Source organism: Haliaeetus albicilla, chromosome 13, assembly GCF_947461875.1.
Source record: "Haliaeetus albicilla chromosome 13, bHalAlb1.1, whole genome shotgun sequence".
NCBI lineage: Eukaryota > Metazoa > Chordata > Aves > Accipitriformes > Accipitridae > Haliaeetus > Haliaeetus albicilla.
This window is the reverse complement of record NC_091495.1, coordinates 13,226,669-13,251,286: the sequence shown is the minus strand read 5'-3', so window position 1 is coordinate 13,251,286 and position 24,618 is coordinate 13,226,669. Positions and strand designations below refer to the sequence as shown.

General features: G+C 42.5%; 1 protein-coding gene across 2 annotated transcripts in view; it reads right to left on the bottom strand.

The window, feature by feature from the left end:
- KCNH1 (potassium voltage-gated channel subfamily H member 1) overlaps positions 1-24,618 on the bottom strand; it is a 186,383-nt gene that overhangs the window by 2,464 nt on the left and 159,301 nt on the right. The window contains exon 11 of one of the 2 annotated variants that reach the window (XR_011327451.1): positions 3,514-4,553. Coding sequence is in view for 1 of the 2 variants with exons in the window: in XM_069800197.1 (XP_069656298.1) it covers positions 3,705-4,553 (849 nt within the window). In the remaining variant the exon portion in view is untranslated. Of the gene's footprint in view, positions 1-712; positions 4,554-24,618 lie in introns of those variants that run through there. The other variant, XM_069800197.1, reaches the window with a different exon arrangement.

Below are 24,618 nucleotides of genomic sequence, written 5' to 3'. Positions count from 1 at the left end.
AACTGAGGCTTTTTGTTTTTTCTTTTTTTCTTATAGTATGTACAAGCATTTGCTTGTTAAGGGGCAGAGTCTCATGTTCAGAGAGCATTCATTTCTAAGCTGGAAAATGATTTAAGTGAAAAGGCTTAGCCGACATGTAGAGAGAAACAAAAGAAAACGGAAAAGCTGACAAATAAAATGAAAGAACAAGTAACAATTACACTGGGTATGCACACCATCCAGCCGTAGGCATCTAAGTGTAAGGCTCAATGGAGAAAGACAGATTTGTAACACTGATGCTTTCAACCGCTCTCTAAAGCAGAAGTGCTGCATTGGCAGAGCATGGGCACCACAACACAGGTCCAAATTAGTCCGAGGTTCAAAGGAGTGACTAGTTCCATAGCAGGCAAGGTTTTGCTCATTTTAACCACTCGGTAGCCCAGGGAATCCAAAGACCAAAGTTCATTCTAGATGATAGTATATTTTTTTCAAATTCTCTTACAACATATACAGGTTACTGAGGGATGATGCAGTCTCCTAGAACTCGTTTTAGTGCCTCCCAGTTCATAAAATCATAATAAAATGGGTCTAATCTCAGTTACAGCTCTGCAAATCTGAATGACATTGACCGCTGTCAGTGCTGACCCGGAGCAGTCACCCTGAAGGTGTCATCGTAAGGAGTAGAGTTTCTCTGGAGTTTCATGACCATAACAAAATCAGATTTGGCCATAATTCATGAGTATATTACAATCTTTGAAGGCTATACAAATGGATTATAAATGGCTTTATAGGCCATTATAAGAGCCTCATAAAAGCCTTAAAAAAGGACTCCGTGCTGCACCCACCCATTGTCATACAGGGTGTGCAAGAGTACAGTATCGTACTGAACGTCAGGCTACGCAAGAAGTACCCCCAGCAAATGGGGACTTGTCTTCCTTTATTCACGGGTGTGGCTAATTATGGGGCTTCTAGCACTGACCCTGCCGAATAACCTTTAGCATATTCCTGAGGGCACATAAAAATAACACTGAGATACTTCAACTCCGTATCAGCAAGGAAGGGCTGGGTAACCTGCAACTGCACATTTAATTCCACGTCTGCACTGCAGTTCTGGAGATACTAGGCACACACTTTGAAGGTTATAAGCAGTTCCTCCCTCACCCACCTTGCATAAGCTAATTTCCGTGTTTATCCAATTGCAGGTAAATGAGTGACACTTTCACAAAATGTTTCCTAAGTTCAGCAAGACTTTCAGCCTTTCAAAAATTTTACAAAGAAAACCTAGTATCAGGAACATAACACCGATGAGCAATTTGCCTGGATTAGGAAATTGGCTCCAAGCCAATCTCTAAAAACTTGCTGGAATTTTTGGGCATCAATTATAAATCCTTGTATATCAGTACACCTGTGTTCTACTTAGGCATAATTTCATTATCCAATGAATTTACTGACTGAGGAGACTAGAAAGAAAAAAATCATTCAACGGTTTCTAACTGAAAACATTGATGTATGGATTTCTTACGGCAATCATGCCATAGCTATTACAGGTAACTGTTGCCACTTATAGCAACTAAAGCACCAAACACACAGCGTGACTTTGGTCAAAGAGAGCCTTCTTCGGTACTGCATGTCTGCAGCGTGCAACTGTAAAAGACACCAGTTACCACTGGAAAAATCCTAAACATGGAACCATAAATAAATGGGACCTTGGTTTCAGAGCAAGTCACCTCCCTACTGCCTTTTCTTGTGGGATGGAAAAGGTAACCTAGAGATTTGATCCCAATAGGTGTTTCCTGGGAATATTTCAGTCCTTGGGTAAGAATTCACAATCTGTGGGCACTTCTATATCAAACCAAGACCCTTGAAAGCAAATCCCAAACCAGCTGCCTCTGGACCTGGAAATGGTGGTGCTGCGCTCAGAATAATCAGCATCTTTGAGAGCAAGGGCAGTTACTGCAGGAACAGATACAAACAAATATACCGACTTCAAAACCTGAGCTGGTAGCTTTGCACGGCATGGCCTCACCACTGTGCCGGTTCATCAGTGGACCTCACACTTCCCCAGGGATGTCTGACACAGTTCTGCATTGCACAGTGCAAGCATCAGGCCAGCAGAAATCCTTTCAAATGGGTCATTTTCCTTGCCTCTTCCTTACTTAACATGAACAAAAATCTTCCCCAAAAAATCATGTGGTTTTTTGTAAATGACTTAGTAGCATGGAAAAAGAATGAGACTTAACTACTGCCACACTGTGTTAAGACCTATTGCCATTAAAAATGAAAACCCAAAAAAGTATTGCACCATGCTTCTGAGCTCTAACCTACTGTTAAACAGTGAACATACCGGATCAGTGGAGAGACTGCACTGTGACTATATACCTATATCCCAAGGTGATAACCCAAGCCATGATAACCAGCTATGCTACCCTATCTAATGAATAATGAAGAGTAGTTTTGGTAAAGTGCTTCAATCTTCCTCCAAAAAAAGTTATGAAAATATAAGTTTTGGAAACATCTCCTTCTTTAAGAAGCAGATCTTTTTGTTTCCTTGCTACAATAGCACTTGTATACAGTAAGCACTGTATTTCTACCTCTACTATCCATTTGCTTACTAGGTAGATTAGATCAGGAACAATACATCTGGATGTAGAGGAAAATGCCACAATCTAAAATCTTTAAAAGTTCTGTGAAAGCCTTTGGCTACAATGAACGTTATCAAACCAGAAACTTCTGAATAATGATTTAACAAGAATTAAAAGAGCAGATTCATAGCAAAACCAGGACATAAATGCCACAGTATATTTTCATGGGGAGGCAAATCTGCATGACCCGTTATTGATGTTCACAATACGTTGTGCAGCAGGCTGTGCTCAGGTATGCTGCACACCCAACCCTCTGTCCTCCAGTGGCTGGAATTAAAAGCAAAGGTAACAAATATTCAAAGACATCTGAGACAGAAGTTAAGTTTTTGAAAATCAGTATCCTTGACTCAGTGAATGAGAATGTGGAAGATCCCATTTATTAACAGACCTGAAATACTGTGGCTATTGTTGAGGATGTTGCTAAATATAATTGCTTTAGCAATATATCAGTTTGTAATTAAAAAGTACAATTTTTTTCATCTTTTTAGCCCTTCCTTGACTACCCAAAAGTAACTTCAGTACCAAGCAGCACACAGTCTACTGAAATGAAATATGTCTCCTACTGCTCTGTGCATTATTTCAGATATATGAAAATATACTGTGACATTTAACATGCTGTACAGGTGACTGAGACAGTGACAGCAGCAGCAAACACCCCCCCCCCCCCCAAACGCTGAAAATGTAAGCACCCTGGCAAGTGCTTATTCATATATTCATATAGGCAAAACCCAAGCTAATGACATAAGGCATGCTCCAAAACCCTCAGAGGTCACCTGGGGCTCATGGGGACGGCTGCTGCTGTCAGGATTCTTATTCCAACATCCCGAGGGAGACAGGGGGAGCAGGGGGGAATGGGCACCAATGGAGAAAAGAAAAACTTTAGAAACTGTACCCTTGCTGTCAAAAAGGCTTCAGAGTCAGCTGCCATCTTGACATGAGGTTGCAATTCCTGTTACCGTACCTTTTTAGACACAGGGAACATGCTTAATGAACTGGTCCCTCACTCGTTTTCAAGAAAGATTAAATTTAAAATATTAGGGGGCTGTTGGTTGGTTGGTTGGTTGTTTTTTAAAAAGAAACACCTCAGCTAGCTCCAAACATGTCTTTTTCTGATTCTGGAGACTGGGGCCTTGATATTTCAAACAACTCCTGTGGCGACTGGGAGCTTCTTCTTGAGGTTAATATCCTAAGTATCTCAGCAAGCTGTTTTTCTATATTGGTCATTTTTGTGTTTAAAGCCTTGATGTCCTCTTTCAACTCGTGTTTCACTTCTAGCATGGTGGCCTGAAGAGTCTGTTCTGGGATGGGATAAAAAGAATGCTTGACCTCGGTGAGGACGGGGCTGCGGTCCTGCGGGCTTCTTGTCTCCCCAACGTTATCCAAGCGCAAGTCACTTTTCGTAATGCCACTATCACAAGAGTCTGTCTTCTTCAGGGTAGCTTCTCCTGAAGCTTTAGTTCTCTCTGGTAAAGTCTCCATGGACTCTGCTTTAGAGACCTTGTTCCAGTCTTCACCCTTCCCACAGGCGTCTCTGAATTTGGCCCAGCCTTTTCGTCGGGGGTAGTCCCCCGATGCTTTACATCCTGCGTAGTCCGATGTTGGGGCCTGCAGCTTTGCCTGGTCAGATGCCCCAGATGTTGAAGCGGACTGGTATGACACAGGGGTCGCCGGACTCTCCCGTACAGTCACAACGCTGGCTTTGACCACCGAGCGGGTGGAGGAGTGCTCCCCTAAAACGTTCCCCTTCTCCACGTCCAGGTCATCCGGATCTCTGCCCCTCTCTGCTGCGAGCCGCGCTTCCTTCTGCTGCCTGAACCTCTGGAACAGCCGGCGGACGGGGTGGTCCGGCGGTAAGATCAGAGGTGCTTCGTTCTTCCTCTTCATTCTCTCCTCTTCTTCACGTTTGACATCGCTGATTTTCCGGAACACGATCTACAAGGGGAAAGAGATTTCACTCTGTGATTAACTGCACATCCATTAAGGGAGAAAAGTTATAGAGAAAGAATTATTTGAAAGAATTTATTTTAACTGACAAATGCACAACCTCTGCACATTTATAGCAACATTGTCAAGTGTCTTATCTTGTGTGGAACGTGGCTTATTTCATTATTTAAGAGCATACACCATCTGTCTTATAACACCAGAAAGGAAAAAAAAAAAGAAGAAAAAGATTTCTCCAGTTACGAGAGGTCAGCAGGGCAGCGCCATTGTAAATATAATGATCCCAAGAAGTAACTTGTTATATTTTGTGTTAAAAGTGACTTCTTACATTTGTTTTCCTGACTCTATGGTTTAGCACCAGGTTTCTAATACTACAAAGAGCCATTCCCATGTCTTATATCAGTCTCATCCCAGAGCTTGCTCACTACGTGCCATGCGATTTATTATAACTATTTTAGTGCAGCTTGGCTGCTAACGGGGTCAGTACAGCAGAGACTACTCCGGACTCTCCAACAGCAGTTTGAAAAGTGCTTCATGCCCTCCCTCCCTTCCCATACCCTCTTCTGGAAGCAACTTGCAGTTTAGGGATGAGGCAAAGCTCAAGTCAGTCCCATAGTCAAGGGTACAAGGACAGTGGGGAATGGGCTCTGCAAGACATGGGGAAGCTGTTTGTGGCTTGATTACTACAGAAGCTTGAAGAGCTTCATGTCTTGATTTATTTCTTTATTTCTATGGAAAGGGGGACATTTTGGACACAGAAACATTAACTTGCCATCTACCCTTCTAATTATATCTTCCTGAGCCTGTAGGCTAAGTGATCTCTGTGGAGCAGCCCAAGGGTCTCAAGGTACTGATGAAAGCTTCACAGTGCTCCCACACAACCCCAAAGTGCAGCCAGGCAATGTTTCTTCCCTGGACTTGATGGCAACACATTCTCTTCAAAAACTCCATGTGTTTTACACTGGTATTGGTATTTTCCAAGCAAAAAACCTCCAGTGTGGTATTAAAGGAGAACGAATAAGTATTCTGGTTTGAAAATGGGAAGTCCCCTAAGCTGAAGTTTTCAATATGGAGTATAAAAGATGTAGCCCCCAGCTTCTACTGAATGCTGAGACCTGATCTCTTTAGCTGCTTTGGGGAAAATCCACTCAAAGTCCTTACATTCCAATGCAGAAATAACTTTCAGATTCAAATCATTATTAGGAAATGTGTAAATAAACCCATCCCTCTGTTGCAGACAGATTTAAATTAAACTAAACATAATAAGCACTGCTTCACTGGCACACACAAAATGCATGTTTCTCCTGACTCCAATGCTTCTTGACAGTTTTGTCATTGTGAAGCAGAAAAAACACATCTTAACTCTGCATTTTTTGGAAGGAAAAACTTGTCAGACTTGGCAGCGTTTCCCAAATACAAAAGAATAAAATTAGCAGGAAGGATACTTTATTTCCAAGCTGCAATTAGGAAAGTAATTGTGAGATAAGAATAAGAAAACAGGGTTCTTGACAGTATTTTTTTTTCCCCAGGAAACTCGGTCTGCAGTGAGCTCAGTAGAAAGTGGACAAAGCAGCGTAATCCTTAGAAGTGAAAGAAAAGCACTTACTCACTGGGAAGGGAGAATCAATACAATGCTCCAGGCTAATGGCTTCCCACACGCTGGCAGTCCCCCACTTTAATTGAAGGAAGAGTGTCAGCCCAGCGTTAGAGCGGCTGCCCGGCACAGTCAGCCGGAGCCTGGCGATGCCAGGCAGGGTCTCAGGGGGTCATCCCAGCAGCGGGCTGAGGCTGGCTCTGGTGGCACAAAGCCCCAGCAAACCAAGGCAGCTATAAGCCAGGTCAACTTGTCTCTGCAAAATTCGGTGTCCCCAAGCCCTCCCTTTCCCGGAGTCTGCATGTTTGGCGCTGGCGTGGACATCCACATTCCGCACGGCGCTGTGCTAGAAGGTCATGCAGTTAATGGGGCTCACTGGTACATGAGCATGTCTTTGTACGTGAGCGGTCTCAGTCTGACCTGTGAATCTGGACTGTGTGTTTTCCTTAAATGCTCAGAAGGGACGTATGACTGGGTGGTACAATGGTCACCCTCACAGGGGTCATCAGGGAAGGCACTTGGGTGCTTGAAAGAGCTAGAGGCTGGGCTACCTCACAGAGTCCTTGTCTAGTCCAACCCCTTCTCCACGCAGCCTGCTCAGCACCTTGTCTGGTAAGCACTGGAGTACCTCTCACTATTTAATGATTGGCTTTTGTAACATAAATGGGTAAGTTATTTGACAGAAGCTGCCTCTGCTATAGCACCACACATATAAGAGGGCAATGGAGCAAGTCTCAAGCAATAACTTATTAACAGCCTAGCCCAACCCATACTTGTACTAGCCACTGCATCTCACGCAGCTGGTAGTGTGGTCTCCATGCTGGAGTACATGAGAAGCAAATTTACTAGCAAATGCAAAAAGGTGAACACTGAGAGACAAGTTGTTGGCAGTGCTTATCTCCCCACAGCCACCGCTGCTTTCCGTTGCACTGCCTAGATGAGCCCTGTTGATGCTACTAAGTACATCAGCCGTGGAGGAGCTGCCATCAGCTTTCTTGCTGTGTGGTGGTCAGCCTCAGGGCCCTGAACATACCTTCACTCCTTTACCTTCAGGAGATCAGACTGCAACAGGAACAGGAACGTATGTGGAGGGAGCAATTACATAAATACTGCCTTTGCTACGGGTAACTGCTACCACACTAATGAGACCCTTAATTTCCATTTTCCACACGAGGCCTTACACCACCTACAAGGCAAGTACACCACAACAGCAATCACCTGCGTGAATGCAGAAATGCAATCCTCAGGTCTCCCATCCTGTTCAAGAACTTTTATACACATACATTTATGTGACAAGCTGCACTCATGCGGTGCAAATCAAACTTACGCACATTTGCCAGAGGACACAGCCTCTGACTCTTGGGTTGGCTTCTTTTAACTAACTCCTAAGACACTGGATAAATACCTGTTAGAGAACAACTTGTCTTTGGGAAACCCACGCAAAGCTGTCACTGGTTTCCTTTTTTGCAAGCTCCCCAATGCTGTATTTTCTCAAGACAGCTCCAAATGTATGTATTAAGCATAAGTGTTATAAGTATGCAAAGCTCAGCAGTAACTGAAAAGACTTTACATAACTGTATTTTGGATTTTTTTTTTTGTTGCTGTCTTTTTTACGATTAAGTGCAAGTCCTTAGAAATAAAAATACAAATAACTGTTTTGAATGGACTGTTTTCTTATAATTGTTGAGGAAAAAAACAATTTTAAGTGGTTAAACAGCTTCAGCAGCATCCAAGGTATTCAGAAAATGTGGTTGTTATGTTGATGTATGTACACCTGCTCCCACAACCAGTCAGAATACAAAGGGAAAGAAAATAGGTTTCATTTGTTATAAGGAAGAGAAGTCTGAGCCTACACAGCATTTTTCATGTGGAATTTGATAGGGTTACAATCATGGACCTTAATCAAAATTAAACCCAAAATATTATGGCAAAGATCCAAAGATAGTTTTTAGAGCAGTTCCTCTTTATCTCTCTCTCCAAGCATTCATTTTTGTCTCGGAAGGGATAGTGCTTTGTACCCTCAAAATCTCCTAGACTGTGTGTTACACACCACACAAACACAGGAGACCTCTACTTCACAAGCTATGTAGTTCTCCATAACATCATCCTCTTCAAGACCTAAACACACAGAAACAAATCTAGTGGGAGCATTTTAACAGTATGTGAAGACCAAAATATGGACAAAGAACCTGAACTGAGATGAAATAACAAGAAATTTAAACACCAGGCCTAAAAGTGCATAGTTCACACATCCAATCTCAAGTCTCGTTTCATAATTCCACTTTTATTAAAAAGGTGCTGAATCTTGTAGCTCCACGGGAAAGCCTCCCAAGCTGCCAGAAATGTGAATATTGTGGGGGTATCAGCCTAGGTTTGCCAAAAACTTGAAAAATAGCTATGTTAGGCACAGATTGCTGCAATCATATAAATATTTAACTGATGCCGGCCATTATGATGACTCAATAACAATTTTATTTTTGGACAATGCACCCAGAGGAGTGAAGAAATGCACTGACATGTCTGTGTGCAGGCATGCACCCGTATGTCCCGCTGACCTGTGAGAGCACACACCCTGTGGCCACAGTGCTGCCCGTGCATGAGCTGTGTCCAAGGAAGAAAGACAGGGTTACACCCAGCATGTTTCCCTTTACTCAGTATTAACTAGTTGTGAAGTCTTTAGTAAGTTTTGAGGAAAGACCCTGCCTCTTCTTAATCTTCAAAGAATTTTCAAGCTGTATTTGTAGAATCAATGTCTTTAGAGATTAAGGTCAAGACTTCTCCCAAAAGTATTAAAAAATTAGGTGGACATAAATGAATACTTGAAATATCTTATTTGGTTGTCAAATGTGGAGTGCCCAGCAACTGTTACTTGGATTTTCCTGTGCTCAGCACTGAAACCCAAGCACCATTTAAATAACACAACATGGACATTTTTCATGAATATGACTTCCATAATTTCTTTATTTTAAGACCAGAAGAACAGACTGCAATGTGACCTCCAGCATAAGGCAGGACATAAAATTGCTCTGAAGGGCCCTTCTCTGAAGGGAATCTTGTTACAACTAGATTGCATCTTTTAGAAAAACATCCAGTTTGACAGTAATAAAGAATCCATCATCACATCTTGATAAAAGATTCCTGCAATTTTTGCTTCAAGACTGAGTTTGTCCGACATCAGTGATGTTTCTGTTCCTTGCTCCCTCAGACGCTTAAAAATTCACTTTTAGACACTGATTCTAGAGTCTTATGTTTAAGAATCTCTGCAGAAGTATTACATCTAGTCAGTTACTACTGTGAAGGATTTAGACAGTAGTTTTATTGATATGAAACAGGCAAAGTTCACACTTTTAGAATTTTCAATTTAACTCTAAGCTTTCCAATTTTAACTCTTTGGAGATGTTTGAATTATTTCCTAGCTTCCAGCATCTTTAACAGGCAGTGCTCAGTGCTTAAATTCTCACTCTTGCCCAGAGCTAGAATATGCAGTTCATTTAGTTAAATACAAGGTTCCTTTTAAGAAGTCAAGCAAAACAACTAATCCTACAATGAGTCTTCAAGTTGTTTCCCTCTGCTGGCTCACTGCTACCCACTGCTTTCCCCATCTCCCTACTTGCTGATGTTTCTGTAGAACTATCCAGCATAGCTCCAAGTTGTTTTTACTGAGCAGTAATAAGAGGGGAACGGGCACAGGGGTACTCACTTTGTTTCATAAAGACATTTCAGAGAACCTATGCTAAGTTGGCCATTAAAACTGAAGACTGCTGTGCAACAAGACAAAAAGCTGACACGCTCAACAACAGCGCTATCTCATCTGACCAGATGCAAATACAGAGGCAGTAATTTAAGCGCCTGCTTCCTTTACACAAGATGGGGGCAGGTGAGTGAAGAATATGACAGTCGTATATAAAATCAGACATGGTATGAACAGGAGTAGGCAGGGATTGATTATACAGTGTCTTATCTAATATGAAAACTACAGCATCAAATGACAGCAGGAGGAGTCACATACAAACCAAAGACAAGTTCATGGTTCTCTACCTGAACGTGTTAGACATGACTAAGGTGTTAATAAAGGATGCTCTGAATGCAAAAAGTCGTCACGGATTCAATAGACTGGGCAAGTACTTGGTAGAGAAAGCCATAGAGGGCTACCAAACAGACAAAACTGGTATCCTGCTCAGGATATCTCCTGAGGTAAAATTAGTTGGAAGCTGCAAAAGTATTTGTAGAAACTGCCACATAGGAAAGCTTTGTTCTTATTGCTTCCTTAGGCATCCCTAGGCAACACTAAATAATTATATAGGCCAAATCTGGAACTGCTGCCTCAATCACTACTGAGGAAACATTCCAAATGAGTGTGATAGAAGAAGTGCCAGAGGGAAAAACATCAGAAGAAACTATAATAAAGGCTCAAAGATTTGAGCCTTAAACTTCTCAGCAGGCTGTTCACCTATTTCAGAGAAAGGTTTATTCCCATTGCACCGTTCACTTGCATATAGGGAGAGGCAGGACCCAATGAGCCGTTAGAGTGTAGTGCTACGTAGATTTGACATCGCTTTGGAACTTGCCCGGGTTTGAATGAAACAGCTAAAAATGGCATGTTGTTTTGTCACAGTAGGGAAGACCACTTGGTGCACATGAGGAATTCAGAAGTCCACTGTCTCTAGTTGCTCTTGTAACAAACAGCTCACTGAAGAGTTTCACCATCTCTGAACTGTTGATAGCCCACAAAATGCACTAGAACGATGCTGCCTGCCAAACCGTAGCAAGTCATGTTCTTTAACACTCTGCACACTCCCACAAAGGTAACCAACAGAAGGGCAAGGCAGAACCAACATATTAGCAACCGTATTCTGGTCTTGTTGTTATCTGATTGTAAATGCAACCACTGTGCCAACACTGCATGAGTCGGTCTTAAAGATCAGGGGATGCTTCATTTAAAACACGTTATGAATAAATTGAAAACCTTATCCTGTCAAATGCTAAAAAAGACCTGCCTGCATCTGAAGAGGACAGGATCTTTTGGTCTTATGCAAAACCATCCAAACTTCTTTTCAACTTTGATTTGTAAGAACTGATCCAAGACCCACAGGAATAGATAGAAATAAGGATTTCATCATGTTTTGAATCAGACTGTCATCATGGAGTTACAATTATGAGGCTCCTAGCCACACAGCTGCTGCTATTATTAGCTCTGCAAGCTCCCCTTCTTTCCACCTCTATAGCATGCACAAATACTGCAAGGTTTGGCAGGTCTTCCTCAGCATTAACAGCAAGTAGCATGGCAACGTTTTTTTCTGGTGCTTAATAATTGTCTTTCACAGATACAGAAACATTCACAGAGTCTGGAAGCGCCAGATATCATAAACAATTAAAAGCTTAAAATTACTTCATACGGTGCTCACAGAAAATGGACTCAAGTGTGAGGGAAACAATCACAAAAAGGCATTTATTAGTACGCAGTCCATCTAGCATCTGCCCAGAACTGATGAAAATATCTTCAGGCTGATGTTAGTCTGATGAAAATTGGATCCAATCTTTCTTTCTTTTTGTTTTTTAAAGAAGAAAGCAAGAGGGAAAAAAAAAGGAGAGAGACAGAAGGCTTGACAAGAAAAATGCTTTTGACACCGATGTCAAAGAAACCAAAGCTGCATGCAATCAACGTAGACTATAATGATGAAGAATCCCTATAGCAGCGTATTAGCAGGTGTCAGGGAAAACGGTGGAAAAATGAGACTATGTCTTTTGCAATTACATGGGATGGTTTGTCAGAAAGAAGGGAATTACTGGTCCCACCTTCTCACAAAATATAGATCAACAGTGCAGGTTCATGAAGCTTCCCACCAAAATCTACAATGGGTTTCACTTCCATTATCTATTACCACAGACAATTCCTGGGTTTAATGCTAGGCTCAGTTGCACCTCTGGTATGTAGAGGTGTAGATGTGTGAGAAGGTATATAAGTACACAGGTCACATTTATGACAGGTGAGAGTGCAGATCCCATTATGCAGTTTAAGTTTGAAGGCACAATCCTCAAAGTCCACACACCTGTTAAAAAGCTGATGCAAATTACCCAGTTTGTAGTCCCACGTTGTTTGGCTTTGACCCTGGGTTTCAGCAAATGAGTTGTGCATGGGACTTGGGGCCACACAAAAAAGCACAAGTCTACAATAATGCTGCAGATATCAATAAGTTTTCTCTAGATTTGCTGGCTACAACAGCAACATTTGGTTTCTCCTTCTGAAGAGGAACAGGTTTCTCCCCAGTTAATGTCACATCCCTCCAGGGCACTCCCAAACTTTTCTAGTTTTGAGTAATAATCTGAAAACTCAAAGCAAACTAAGATTTGGAAGGTCCTGGCAGTGGGGCTGCAAAGGACTGCTGGTATCAGGAGTGCTGGTATCAGGAAACCTCAGGTATATACCTGGGCACACACAGCCTGAGCCCCAACATGTGGATGGGCACAGCCCTTTTGCATCTCCAAGAAGTCTTTGCTCTGGGGGGGGAGTCAACCCTGCCCTTCAGACAGAGCAGTACCTGCTTACTTTTAAATCAGACTTCTGTGCACTACTGGATCATTAATATACAAGTGCTTGGAAGAAACACGACTTCATAATTTAATGAGCATCCATGCTCTCCAGATGAATAAAGGTAACAAGGTTTTTAGTCTATACAGAACAACATCTGGGCTAACTGTAACTGTCATGAGCACCACTGGCTTCAACAGTACTGAAGCTCTTCTCTGTGACAGCATATTTTGTAGCCTAATTACAAATTCTAGAAATACTGACTTGAATATTAGTGTTTAGTCATGTCACTATCATTTACTTAGAAGTTCTGCACAACTCAAGACTCTACTCCTTTATGTCACACTCCTCATCCTGACTCATGTTTACAGGCTAGGCTAATGTTGAAAGAAAAGGGAAAAGATTTTTCAAAAATACTACTGAAAATAAGACAGAATTATATGTCCAGAGCAATTAGTGGAAATAATAGACAAAACCTGCCTGATCTACAACAGGCTTACTAGCAAGTTTTGAGGCAACAGGAGATGTCTATTCCCCCAAATAGGCTCTAAAACATTGTCAATAGTAAAGTGAGACAACCACACAATTAAAACTAAAAACCACATCATTGACACTGGTCAACAGTTTGGATAGACATTGACAATTACAGTACACTATAGCTCATTTGGCAACCTTCTTCAGTAACTTACAAAAAGAATAAAAGAATAATATGAAAAAACACTGACATACATATTGCTAAAGATCTACTAGAACTTCATTATTTCTGAGAGGAAAAGTAGCTGTGACAAGCAAATACCTAACATGTAGGCAAGGGCTTTGCGGAAATTATGCCAGATCTGAGTGGGGGAATGTTGTACCGCTTGAGAACTACTATGTCTGTCAAAACGTGAAATGCTCTGTAGGAACTTCTTGTTTGTAGTTAATGAGGAGAAAAGAATGTTTTTCCTTCCTGCCTGCCGAATGTCAGCAGTTTCTAGCAGCACCACCTATAAAAAAATATTTCCATGTTTGTTTGGGGCTTTTTTTGCCTTTTTCTTTGCATTTTTTTAGCACATAGGGAGCTTTTGTATCTGTGTACACACATCAGACACACAAACAGCCCATGTAGACTCATCTTCTACTCCAGATCAACATACTACCCTCATTCTTGGGCAGAAAATGCTGCCTCAAAAAATGCTTTAAGGAGAGCCCAAGGCACAGCAGGATCTTACCTCTCTGTCACCTAAATTAGAACTATACAAAATGTCATATGATCTGTACAACATGCCTTCTCAAGAGTCAGAGTCCGTTTCCCCAAGCTCCCCGTGGTTTGCTGCCATTTACCAAGTGTTTCCTGAAAGAAATTAGGCAATTTGTGTGAGCCAAGGATTTGGGATTCCCCCCCCCCGAGACAATTTCACTTGAGATCTGAAGCGGATGCACAGGTTGTAGAGCTCAGGAAAGCAATGATGTGTTGAGATAATAGTTAAATTATATAGTTTATTTTCAGTGATTACATTTTGGACACTAGCTTGCCCTTAAGATAATTTCCTCTTAGCCAGTGTCTTTCTTTCATGCACTTTTTTTTCCTGCTTTCATTTATCTGCTTTCTGTCATTAGGCTTATAGTGGTTGACAGGTATCTTTTGTTCCAAGAGGGTATCAAATGTATTTTCAAATATATTCAAATCAATCAGGCACCATCAGTCCCAAGAGCTTACGAGTCATTCAGCTACCTTTGAATGCCCACTCGCAAACGAATCCACACAAACACAACACTCAGTGTCACTGATGTACAAGGCTTGTGCAGCTCTTGAAATTATAAACTGAGAATTACATTAAGCTCAGCTGAAATTTCCTTGCATAAATTGCCTATGATAGCATGAACTCTTCTTCATGTGTCTCTCTGAGTTAACAGGCTTAAAGTTCAGCTATAGTATTGAAGAAAAACAAACTAACCTGCAGCTCTGCATAAAAAAGGAATAAATCTTCTACCAGACTAGGTAGCCCAGTGTCACTCAACCAGTCTGTCCTTTCCCTGTTCAGAGCACTGCTTGGATAACATTATGTGAGAAGGAAACAAACTGTTAATAACTGGATGAGAAACAGCAATAAAAAGTACATCGCTTGCTATTTCCCAAAGCAGCTGTCAAATCTCTTCAGCCCTAACTAACAGCCAGGAGCTTAAAACCTTGAAGGGAAGAAAACAGTTGACTGTAGTGAGCTGTCTCAGATCTTCTCATTACAAGGAGCTCCTCTAAGCTAGGAATAGGTCTCCACCAGTTTGCCACAGACCAGTTGCAGCTGGTGGTAAGTGATGGCCCTGTCTTCCTTGTCAAGTGTCAAAACTGATAGCTGTCTCCTGTGTGGTAAATGCACACGTGAACTAATTAAAATAGCCAAGAACTGACAGATCGCTCCAAATAACTTCACAGCGAATCCTTTAGAGCTGTACTTCTTGATTTTGTTTCAGGTATTTTTATTGTGTGAAAGCAGACACTTAGGTCCCATGGCAAATACAGATTCAAATACTGACAGATGTAGATGCTTTCTGTCTTATCGGTGTATTTCACTCACACATCTCCAAGTGTTTTACAGCAATTCCTCAATCCTCTGAATATCACCAATGCCATTATTTTTATTTATTAATTACATAGCAGCGATGCGTAGGGCTGTATTAGGCTTTCAGTTTATACACACACACACACACAGAGCAAAATGGCACTATTCAATGAGACAAAATGGCCTATTTCATGGGAAGACATCACAGGCCCAGCACATACTCCAATGTCTGATGTCAGCCACACAAAAATTTATGAGCAGTTTGAAATGTTACTTGTGTAAGATGTCCCTTTCTGTTATGACTGGTAAAGGTTCATCCTTACAAGGTCCAGATAAGAGATCCTGAATACAATTTGTCAAGAGAGTTGTGATTTCAAACACACTGAAGTTAAAACATTCTCAAATTTCTCCTGAAGAAAACGACTGCTCTAGAAGAGGAAAACCAGGATAATTCAGCACCAGCATATTGTTTCCTCACAAATAGACTGAAACACTCATTTTAAAAATATTTATGATCATGTGTATTCAAAAAATGACAAAGTTAAATCTGAATATTGAAAACCTCTACATGCCGACGTCTATTACCAGGAGCAGTAGGAACCACAAACTCAAGATTCCCTGGCACCACCAAATGGAAGCCTAAAAGCTGCCTTTGGCCCAGCCTTCATTTGTATCACACCTCTCCCTCTTGCATACAGATATGGGCAGTATGTATTCACAATGGTTCATTCATCCCCAAATGCCATTTCAGTCATCATAAATTCAGACTGCATTTGCAACTGCTTTTGTTAAAACGTTTTGTTTAGAAAAAATGAGCTTGCATCTGACTCTTGGACTACACGGTCATGGTGTTGTCTCCCTTTTCCTGAGTAGTTGAGAGCACCCATAGACAGCTGAAAGCGAATTCCCTTTTCCCCTCTGCCAAAAGGATCTGAACGCCCCTTTCAGGAGCACGCTCCAGTCACCACATTATGGGCAGGGCTGCCCAGCCAGCACAGAAACTCAGTTCAAACTCCGAGGTGCACAGAGACGCAATGAGGGAAGCTCTCCCCCTCCTTCCCTCCCTCCCCAGAGCTCTGCACTGTGACGAGGCAACTGTGACAAGAGATGCCCGCTCGCTGCAAGAAAGACACAGGCCAGAATGGCTGAGGTTACGCTGGGGAGAGCTGCTCTCAGCCTCCCCTGCCATTTCACTTCAGGTACATACACAACGGGGCACCCTGTCTTCAAGGCTACAGAGCCAGGCTGTCGTGTTTCCAAACAAGTGAAACGAGTCCGATAGGAAGGGTTGAAGGAAGTCCTCCTGCTTTCGAAAGCAGGGGTTGGAACTGAGGTCCCCCACTTCCCTCAGGCAGGTGACAGAAATGGTGCTCCAGCCTGGAGACACAGGCCCTCACCAGGAGGTGGGATCCCCACGTTCTGGCTCCTGCTTTAGCAAACACCCTCGCCGTTGGTTCAAAACAGAAAGTCTCAGCCGTAGACACTACAACACCTAATCCCAGAAACCCGCCTGGACAGCAGTTTTACCATTCTCTTCATCTTCTCGAATCAATGAGAAAAATGAACTTCCTGGACCTGAAAGTTAGCCCAGTTTTATCTAATAGCCACCTCCTTCTGCTTTGCAACTCTAACCCTTCATTTCCCCAAACTAAAATGTTTCATTTCATCTTACAGGCAGCTTTTCATTTAAGCTTTCTCTTCTTCTCCTGTTTTTCCACTTCACTGAGGCAATGCAAAACATTTGATTTTCATCTGAGAGGCCGGTTTGAAGAGTTCAGCTGTAGCTTAAGTGAGGCAAAGCACAGACTGTACATCAGCGTGGTTACGTGCTTTTTAGTGATCAATAAAATATTGATTGTTTAAACTATCGTGCTTTGCCATCTCTACCTCTTCCACGTTCTAACGTCACATTGGGCTAAACTTAAATACCTGGGGTGATGTCTCCTTGCTTCCTCTTAAGGGGCACTGTAAAACAGTTTTCTCCTTGATCCACTGTTCTGAGGTGAGGAAAGAGGGAGACGTGACACAGAGCTTGCCCTTGAGCAAGCTGCCTCTCTTCCACTGGTAACACTGGGATGGTAACTCTTAACCTCTAAGCCTCACTGAAACATGGCATATTTTGAGTTTCAGAGTTGTACCAGTATCCAGAAGAAGCCATCACCAAAGCCGTATCTCAGGTTAGGAGTGCAGTGAAGCCTTGTAATCTCAGTTTAACTCCCCCTTCACACTGCGCCACAGGCTCTTTCATTCTCCGTGTGTATTTACAGTTTATATTTACAAAGGATAATTTCCTTATTTTTAAACAAGAGAAAGGCATTTTCAAGGAGGTTGTCATACTATGTTTTATGTCACCCATTTTCTACTCTCATATTTCACACAAACTGATTCTTATCCCAAGTGTAGGAATACAAAACACCATCATCCTGATCAGAAATAAAGGCTGTGAGCAGCATGCTATACTCTCATCTTCCTGAAAATGGGAAGAACTGCAGACACAGAAACGTTGGAGAAGCTGCTGGAAGCCCAGTGGGTTTCACGCTGCCACAGACCATCGGCAGGTGCTGGGACATTCTGCTTTGTCACCATCACATTGCACTGTTGTGCATGGGGAGCGGAAATAAAGGTTTGCCATGTACCTCACACAACTTGGGGGACAGAACCAGGGCCTCAAGCACTTGAGATCCACTTGGGAACAGCTCCCAATGCAAAGCATAACCTAAGAGTGGACACTTCAATGGTGCTGTAAAATTTTTCTGTTATGACAATGATTGTACTTGACTACAGTGTACAAATTAATTTAACTGTTCACAATTAAGCAAACAAAACCAAAAATTGCTCTCTTCCTGCCTCCATGAGAGCTCTCCTCTCCTTTCTGCTCTTTGTTATGCCTTTGTAAGACCTCTAGTCTGCAAGAATTACTAGTCCCAAAACTCACTTAAATATGTTCAGGTGACAAGATGGATGATCTCATACCACAGGCATAAGCTGAGACATGAAAAATATGTATCAGGAAAAGGAAACTATTTCTTTAGCGACTGAAGAGTGCAGCAGGCACTTCAGCAGTTAAGTACACAAAAAAAGACATTATTATCCAAAATAACGTTGGCCATGGAGCTAAACTCAAGCAAAGAAAACAGCAGGTATGGCCCAGTGTACCACTCTGAATCTGAGTAAGCAATAGTTAGATCGACCTGTTATGTGTGCATATCTGACAATGACACAGCTGGACAATTTAACAGAAAGCTCAGAGAAAAGAAAGCTCAGAGAAAATAAAAGTGTTTGCACATACAGCAAACAACACTGAAGAACCTCTTCGTGACATTGTTTTCAGCTACGAGGTTATAATCCTCAGAAACACAAAGCAGTCATCATTACACAACCAGCACCAGCGACCAAAAGCTGGATTTTGGCAATAGTTTCAGCATTCCACGTAAAGGAAAAGTGCTCTTCATTTTTCACGTAATGACATCCTAATCAAATGAACTGCTTTTAGGACCATCTCCCTTCCTACATAATAACGCAGTTTCTCACGGGCACTCATCCCCCAGTTAGGATTTGACACCTAACTTCTTCTGTACGCCCACTTCTCTAAGAGAAGTCGTACTGAAATCACAGCTCAAGAGCAGGTGGACACGAGCCATCATCGTGTCTTTCTAATCACAGGCTATCCGGGGGCTGGGAAGGACTAACAGATTTTAGAGAACTCAGAGGCTCGTCAAGAATGCATCTCCTCCCCCACCCCTGCTGTCCTCTCAAATGCCCCTAACTGTCCCAAAATGCATTTTTTATCACCAGTCTGCCCACAGCATAGATTTTTATCAGGCTACAAAATTAAGTCCTTAAAAGGACTTAATCTGGCTCTCTGCTACTGACAGCACAGGGGCCTCGCTGCAGAGGTTTTGGCACCAGGTTCATAAAAAGGAGTTACAGCGCTTTCAGATTTCAAGCAGGTTTTTCAAAAGGCCACAGGAGCAAACATTTTAACCCGAGATGAAACCACAGAACTCCTACAACTCTGGGCATGGGGACTCCACGTTGCCCCTGCTGAAGCAAGCCTAGGACACGTGCACACACCTAGGCTAGTCTGCACAAAGCGGGTTTGCATTCTTCTAATTTACCCATTTCCCAACACTTTGAGCTACTATTACATACTAAGTAAAGCCCAGAGAAACTTATTTTTTAAAGTTCTGACTTCTACCCCTCCCTTCCTGATTTTTATCTAATGCTGGACTTTCTAGCAAACACTTGACTACAAAGGCACAGAAGGCACAAAGAGATCATGCATGCGTTACACCAGCATGCTGGCAAATTTGCTTCATATTCAGATGGAAACCATTTGGCTCAGAGGCATCGCTGCTTAGTAAATCAGCTGTAATTTCCATTGTTCTCATTGTGCTACAGGGGCATCCAGCCCAAAACGCCTGTTTGGCTGAAGTGGATGGGAGCACCAGGCAACTGCCTGGATCCAGCTTTTGTACTTTGGTGACAGAAGGCTCTAGAAAATGCCGTCAAGGAGTGCACAGCAATGCCAGCAGAGATTGTTTAATCCCCCTGAACTCCGAAACCTGCTCGCTTGTAACTTGGATCTGATGCCAGCCCTCAGGACAAGAGTCCCCCAGCAGGATGCCAGTACTGGAGCATCTCTTGATGTGCCTCATGATTTCTTTACGTGGAAAAGCTGTCCTCTAGCTCAGTGGTGGATAAATGAGCTGCCCCACTGTGTGCCTCGCCTGGGCGGCTGTCCCCGTGCTCAGAGGAGAGCCCTCAGGACCACTAGCCCTGCAAGCAGAGGGTGGCACAGTGGCACACAGGGCAGGTGGGGTGTCCTTGCTGCAGGGCAGCATGGGGAGGAGGCAGCACTCTCGAGTGCTCTCACTGCCTCTGAAAAGTGGGTGAGAACAGCAAATACACTGCCTGCCTTTGCTATCTCAAAGCCAGGTCTTGCGTCAGAAGAGGTGAAGAATTAAAATACTTGCAAACTGCCCCCTCCTCTCCCTGCTCCCCAAAGCTCAGCAGCAGAACAAGCAGGGGACAAAAATCCTTTTCCACTGCACAAAGCTGGACCCACGAGGCCCCTCTCTCATGGACAGACACTGGGAAGTGCTGGGTATCACCAGTTTCAACTGAAGTCCATTTATCTCTAACACAGTGCCAGACTCTAAACTTTTTAAAAGAGATTTCGGGGGGGCGGGGCGAATCATATATATTTGACGTCTCAACTCTTAGAAGGCCCTTGGGAAGATTTGTCAGAAATGTACTGTGCAGGCTGAACATGGGCATTGCGAGGAGTGGGAGATGTGTCACTAACACCTGCTGCCTGGACAGGCGTGATGTGCAGGGCAGTGGAAGGTCTGCAGGCAGATGTGTGGTGCTTGGTTGCAGACCATGGCAGAACATGAGCGCAGCTGCTAATAGGCATTCCTGCATAGACAGATGCAGTAACTTCCACAGCAGCTCCAAGGTATAAAGTAGGTTTCACTTGTGATGCTAGACTAATTGAAAACATCCTTTGAAGAAGCAGTGCCCAGGAATCTTTTCAATTGTGCTTCCAAATTCACTTTTTCCCCTCAAACAATCTTTCTTACCCAGTTAGGAAAAGCCCAGTCCAGACTCTATTTTAGACATTTCTCTAACAGGAAAGTTTGCCAGATCCAACATTTTAAACAGATTTTGTCTTTTGTATTTCTTTTACTTAGCATTTGTAATTTCATACATGACTTCTTAGAGAATAAAGCATCTGGTTTATTAATAAAAAGGATTTTTTCTAGAACATTAGCTTGGGTTAAACCAGCTAAAATTCAAACTGCTGCTCTTCAAAATCATCATCCTTAGAATACTATAAGTTGAAAAGCTGTTACTTTAGTAAGTCACGCAATTTTTCAGCATTTATCTTAAATATGGCTATGTATCATCACCTGTTCTGCAAGCCAGCTGCCCATAGCACATGCTGTCTGGAACTGAGTTTGCTGAAAATACGAGTTACAACAGCATGATCTGATTTTTCTTTCTTTGCTTTTTTTTACACTTATATTACCTGCATCCAACCTTCCAACCTTTTTCAGGTGCAGTGGTGATTAAAAGATGATCTTTTTAACTTTGTTATCCCAACTTCTCCCCTGGAAGAGCCTCAGGTTTGCCATTAAAGGGTAAAGAGCTGGCCATGAACGGCTGGCTGCCTGCTGCTGCTGTAGCATGCAGACCCAGAAGGATTTAGCAGAGGCACAAGATGCTGCAATGACTCCGTTAGCTGAGTCAAGTTACTTCACAGGGCATATTGTAACTAATAAGCATACAAGCCTCATCTTTGCCTAACTCAAGAGAACAGGATATCTGAGAGGGAAGGCAGAAGTTTTTCTGTCTTAATAGATGTTTGACGTGTCATGTTGCATTTGACTATCTTCCTGAATCCATCATTCGCTGGATGCGTCCACCACATCAAAGCTTTGAAGAAGCAATTATCAGGCAGACAAGACGACTTAGTTAAATGTGAGAATACTTTTACCCCTTACCTTGGGGGCAGGGAGAAGCTAGGTTCATCTCTGCACCACATCCAGCTACACTGGGTTAGGTGAAGCCTCCAGTCTCTGAAAACACTTGGCCCTTGTGCCTGTATTGGTTATTGAAATTGCATCTTGCCAAATGATCCCCGGCACTGCTGCTAAAGCAGTGAGTCACTCTCAATTGCCTGAGAATTTCCAAGGCGTTTACATGCTTCAATACAACATGCTGTTCTTGTTCACAGAGAGGCTTCTTCACATTCAAAACTTGTTCAAGGACAAAGCTACAACAAGCAATTATTGACAGCAAAGCGAATGACAAGGAAACATGCCATTCTTTGCTGAGGCACTCCAAAATTTGTTGTTGCTGTTGGCTTTGTAGTTGTTTCTGTTTTTTCACACTGTCACCCCGTTACTGCTGTGTCCAGAACTTTAGCTGTGCTTACAACGCCTAACAGGCAGCAGGGTGAGGAAGCAGCCCAGCTACTCCCCTGCCAGCTTCATGCAGCAATTCACAGACCAATCACACAGCACAGATGTGACCTGGCTGCTCTGCAGCCTCTAGCTCAACCCCAACGAAACGGGAGTCCGATGGCAAGGCTGCTCCGTTTCCCCTTTGGGTACCTCAGGAGATGCAAACTAGCCTCCTGATGACTGTGGGGACACCTGCCAAACAGACGAAATCAAAACTCCGAACAGACCACGTTATCCTTTCTATACACGCAGACCATTAATTCTCCTAGCCGCAGTCTGGCATGATGATGCCATATCTGTTTTACAGACAGGGAACAGAAGACAGAAGAAAATAAATTATTCGTTAGATGCCACCAGAGAAATCTTTCTGCAGAGCAGAGAAGTGGACTAGTATCTCCCAAGTCTCAGATTAATACACCACACAAAGGTCCCTCTTCCTCTTGTAGGCTTGGGACTAACTGATCAGAAGCTTTCTATGCAGCTTAGTAATAATACCAGCCACTGCAGAGGTCCTGCAGGACCTAAATGCTGCATAGTGCTGCATAACGTCAATAGGCTGATGTAGGAATATGATGATCCAGCTACTCCTTGCTGGATTTGTAGTAGCCACACACACAGAAGCTAAACTCAGAAGGCTTCTGACTAACCAAAATGGCTCCCAACACAGCAACAATTCACAGACCAAATACCCAAAGGGAATATTGACTGGCCTATGTCCTCACTTTAATTCCAAGAAGAAACCAGACAACAAATTTGCAAATGCATCATACACTGCATTGAGATGTGTTTTGCATATAAGGCAACCAGGACTAGGATAGTTCTGACTCCCTGTGGCTGATGGCAACAGCTCGGCTATTTTTGTTGCTTGCTAATCTGGCCTGACCAAAGGAACTAGGGTCAGGAGTCAGGACTGAGCTGCGCTTGCTGCTGGGAAGGTCAAGCACTCCCGGGCAGTGGAAGATGCAATGGGAAAATTCATTATCTTTGATGAGGCCATCGCTCCAATTCGATCTTTTAAAGTCAGATGTTTATAAAAAGAAACCTAAATGCCCGAACAGGTGAGAGTGACAGCTCTACTTTCTCCTTTACTTTGTCAAAGCTGAGATAGGGTCTGGACTCAAATGTATGTCTTCCCTCTTCCTACACTTCACTGCCAGATTGAAGCCTAAATTTTGTGTCTAACTATAGCTGATGGCACCCTCTTAGCACTGGCAGTTTTAAGCAACAAGCAGATGTCACTATGGCCTCTAACACATTGCTGGACATAGCTTTAAAGCATCATAATTTTGTTGAAAACATTTCCAGTTTGTATTGGTATTACAAGCCCAAACAACTAGAATAGAGACAAAGTTCATAGTGTTTAACAGATAACAAATTCTGCTTCATAACATGCAGGAAGTATGTGTCACAAGCAAAAGGCTCAGAAAATCAAATCCTGGCCTCAGCTGAAGAAGCAGGAATCATCCATACTGTTTCATTTCCTGGCCACTTTCTATCAATTCTGTAAATATCTGGCAATCGAAATGTCTCCTGCACTCTGTCCTATACAGGAAACAGACCCAGAATCAACAGAAAAATAACAATCAGAAGGGAAAAAAAACCCAAACCAACCCACAAATATTTCAATTAAAGTAAGTTTTGGAATTTTACAGGTAGTTTGGTATTAACATGAATCACCATACTTAAACCCCTCCACAGGACAGTTACTGAACATGTCTTTTAACTTTTTAGGCCTTTTCCCCCTATCCTAAGAGATCTTTTTACGTTTAGAATAAAAAGCTCCAGCGATAGTCTTTAGGTCACTAAAGATGTTTTCACATGCTCCAGGAGCTCCAGCAGCCTCACAGGAGGCTCCAAGACAAAAGGATTCAAAAGTTCCCGCTGGTGTAATGACATTGAGGAGGAAGACAGGAGGTGTATGTGAAGTCTTTCATTTCAACCGGAAAACTAATAAGCACTGTCAAAACATCAGTCTTGCTGCACACATAAGAATCGGTAAAAAATCCCAGTAAAAATAAGTACGTTAGGATTTGATCCAAAGTTTATAAACAATAATAGTCAGCTTCACTTTTTTTTTTTTTTTGACTACTTATCTAGGTTGTGCCATAAGCTTTAGTCCCTCAAATAGTATCTGTCCACTTCAATACCACCTTTTACCTGGGAATCTTAAGTAGATTCAGCTTTGTAACAGCTTCTGAGGCAAGGAAAACATAATTGCTTTTGCTGCCTGGATGGAGAGTGAAGAGAGTGAATAATCAGTCTAGTCCTTATACTAGGTGACTGCAGTAGAAAGAAAAGCAATCCTAATTTTCCCAGCAATACAGGATGTTCATTGTAAGACTAAATATTCCAAGGAGTTATATATGCTTGCAGAACAGTTATACACAGTGCATTTAATTGCCAGTGCTGTAAATAAATTGTT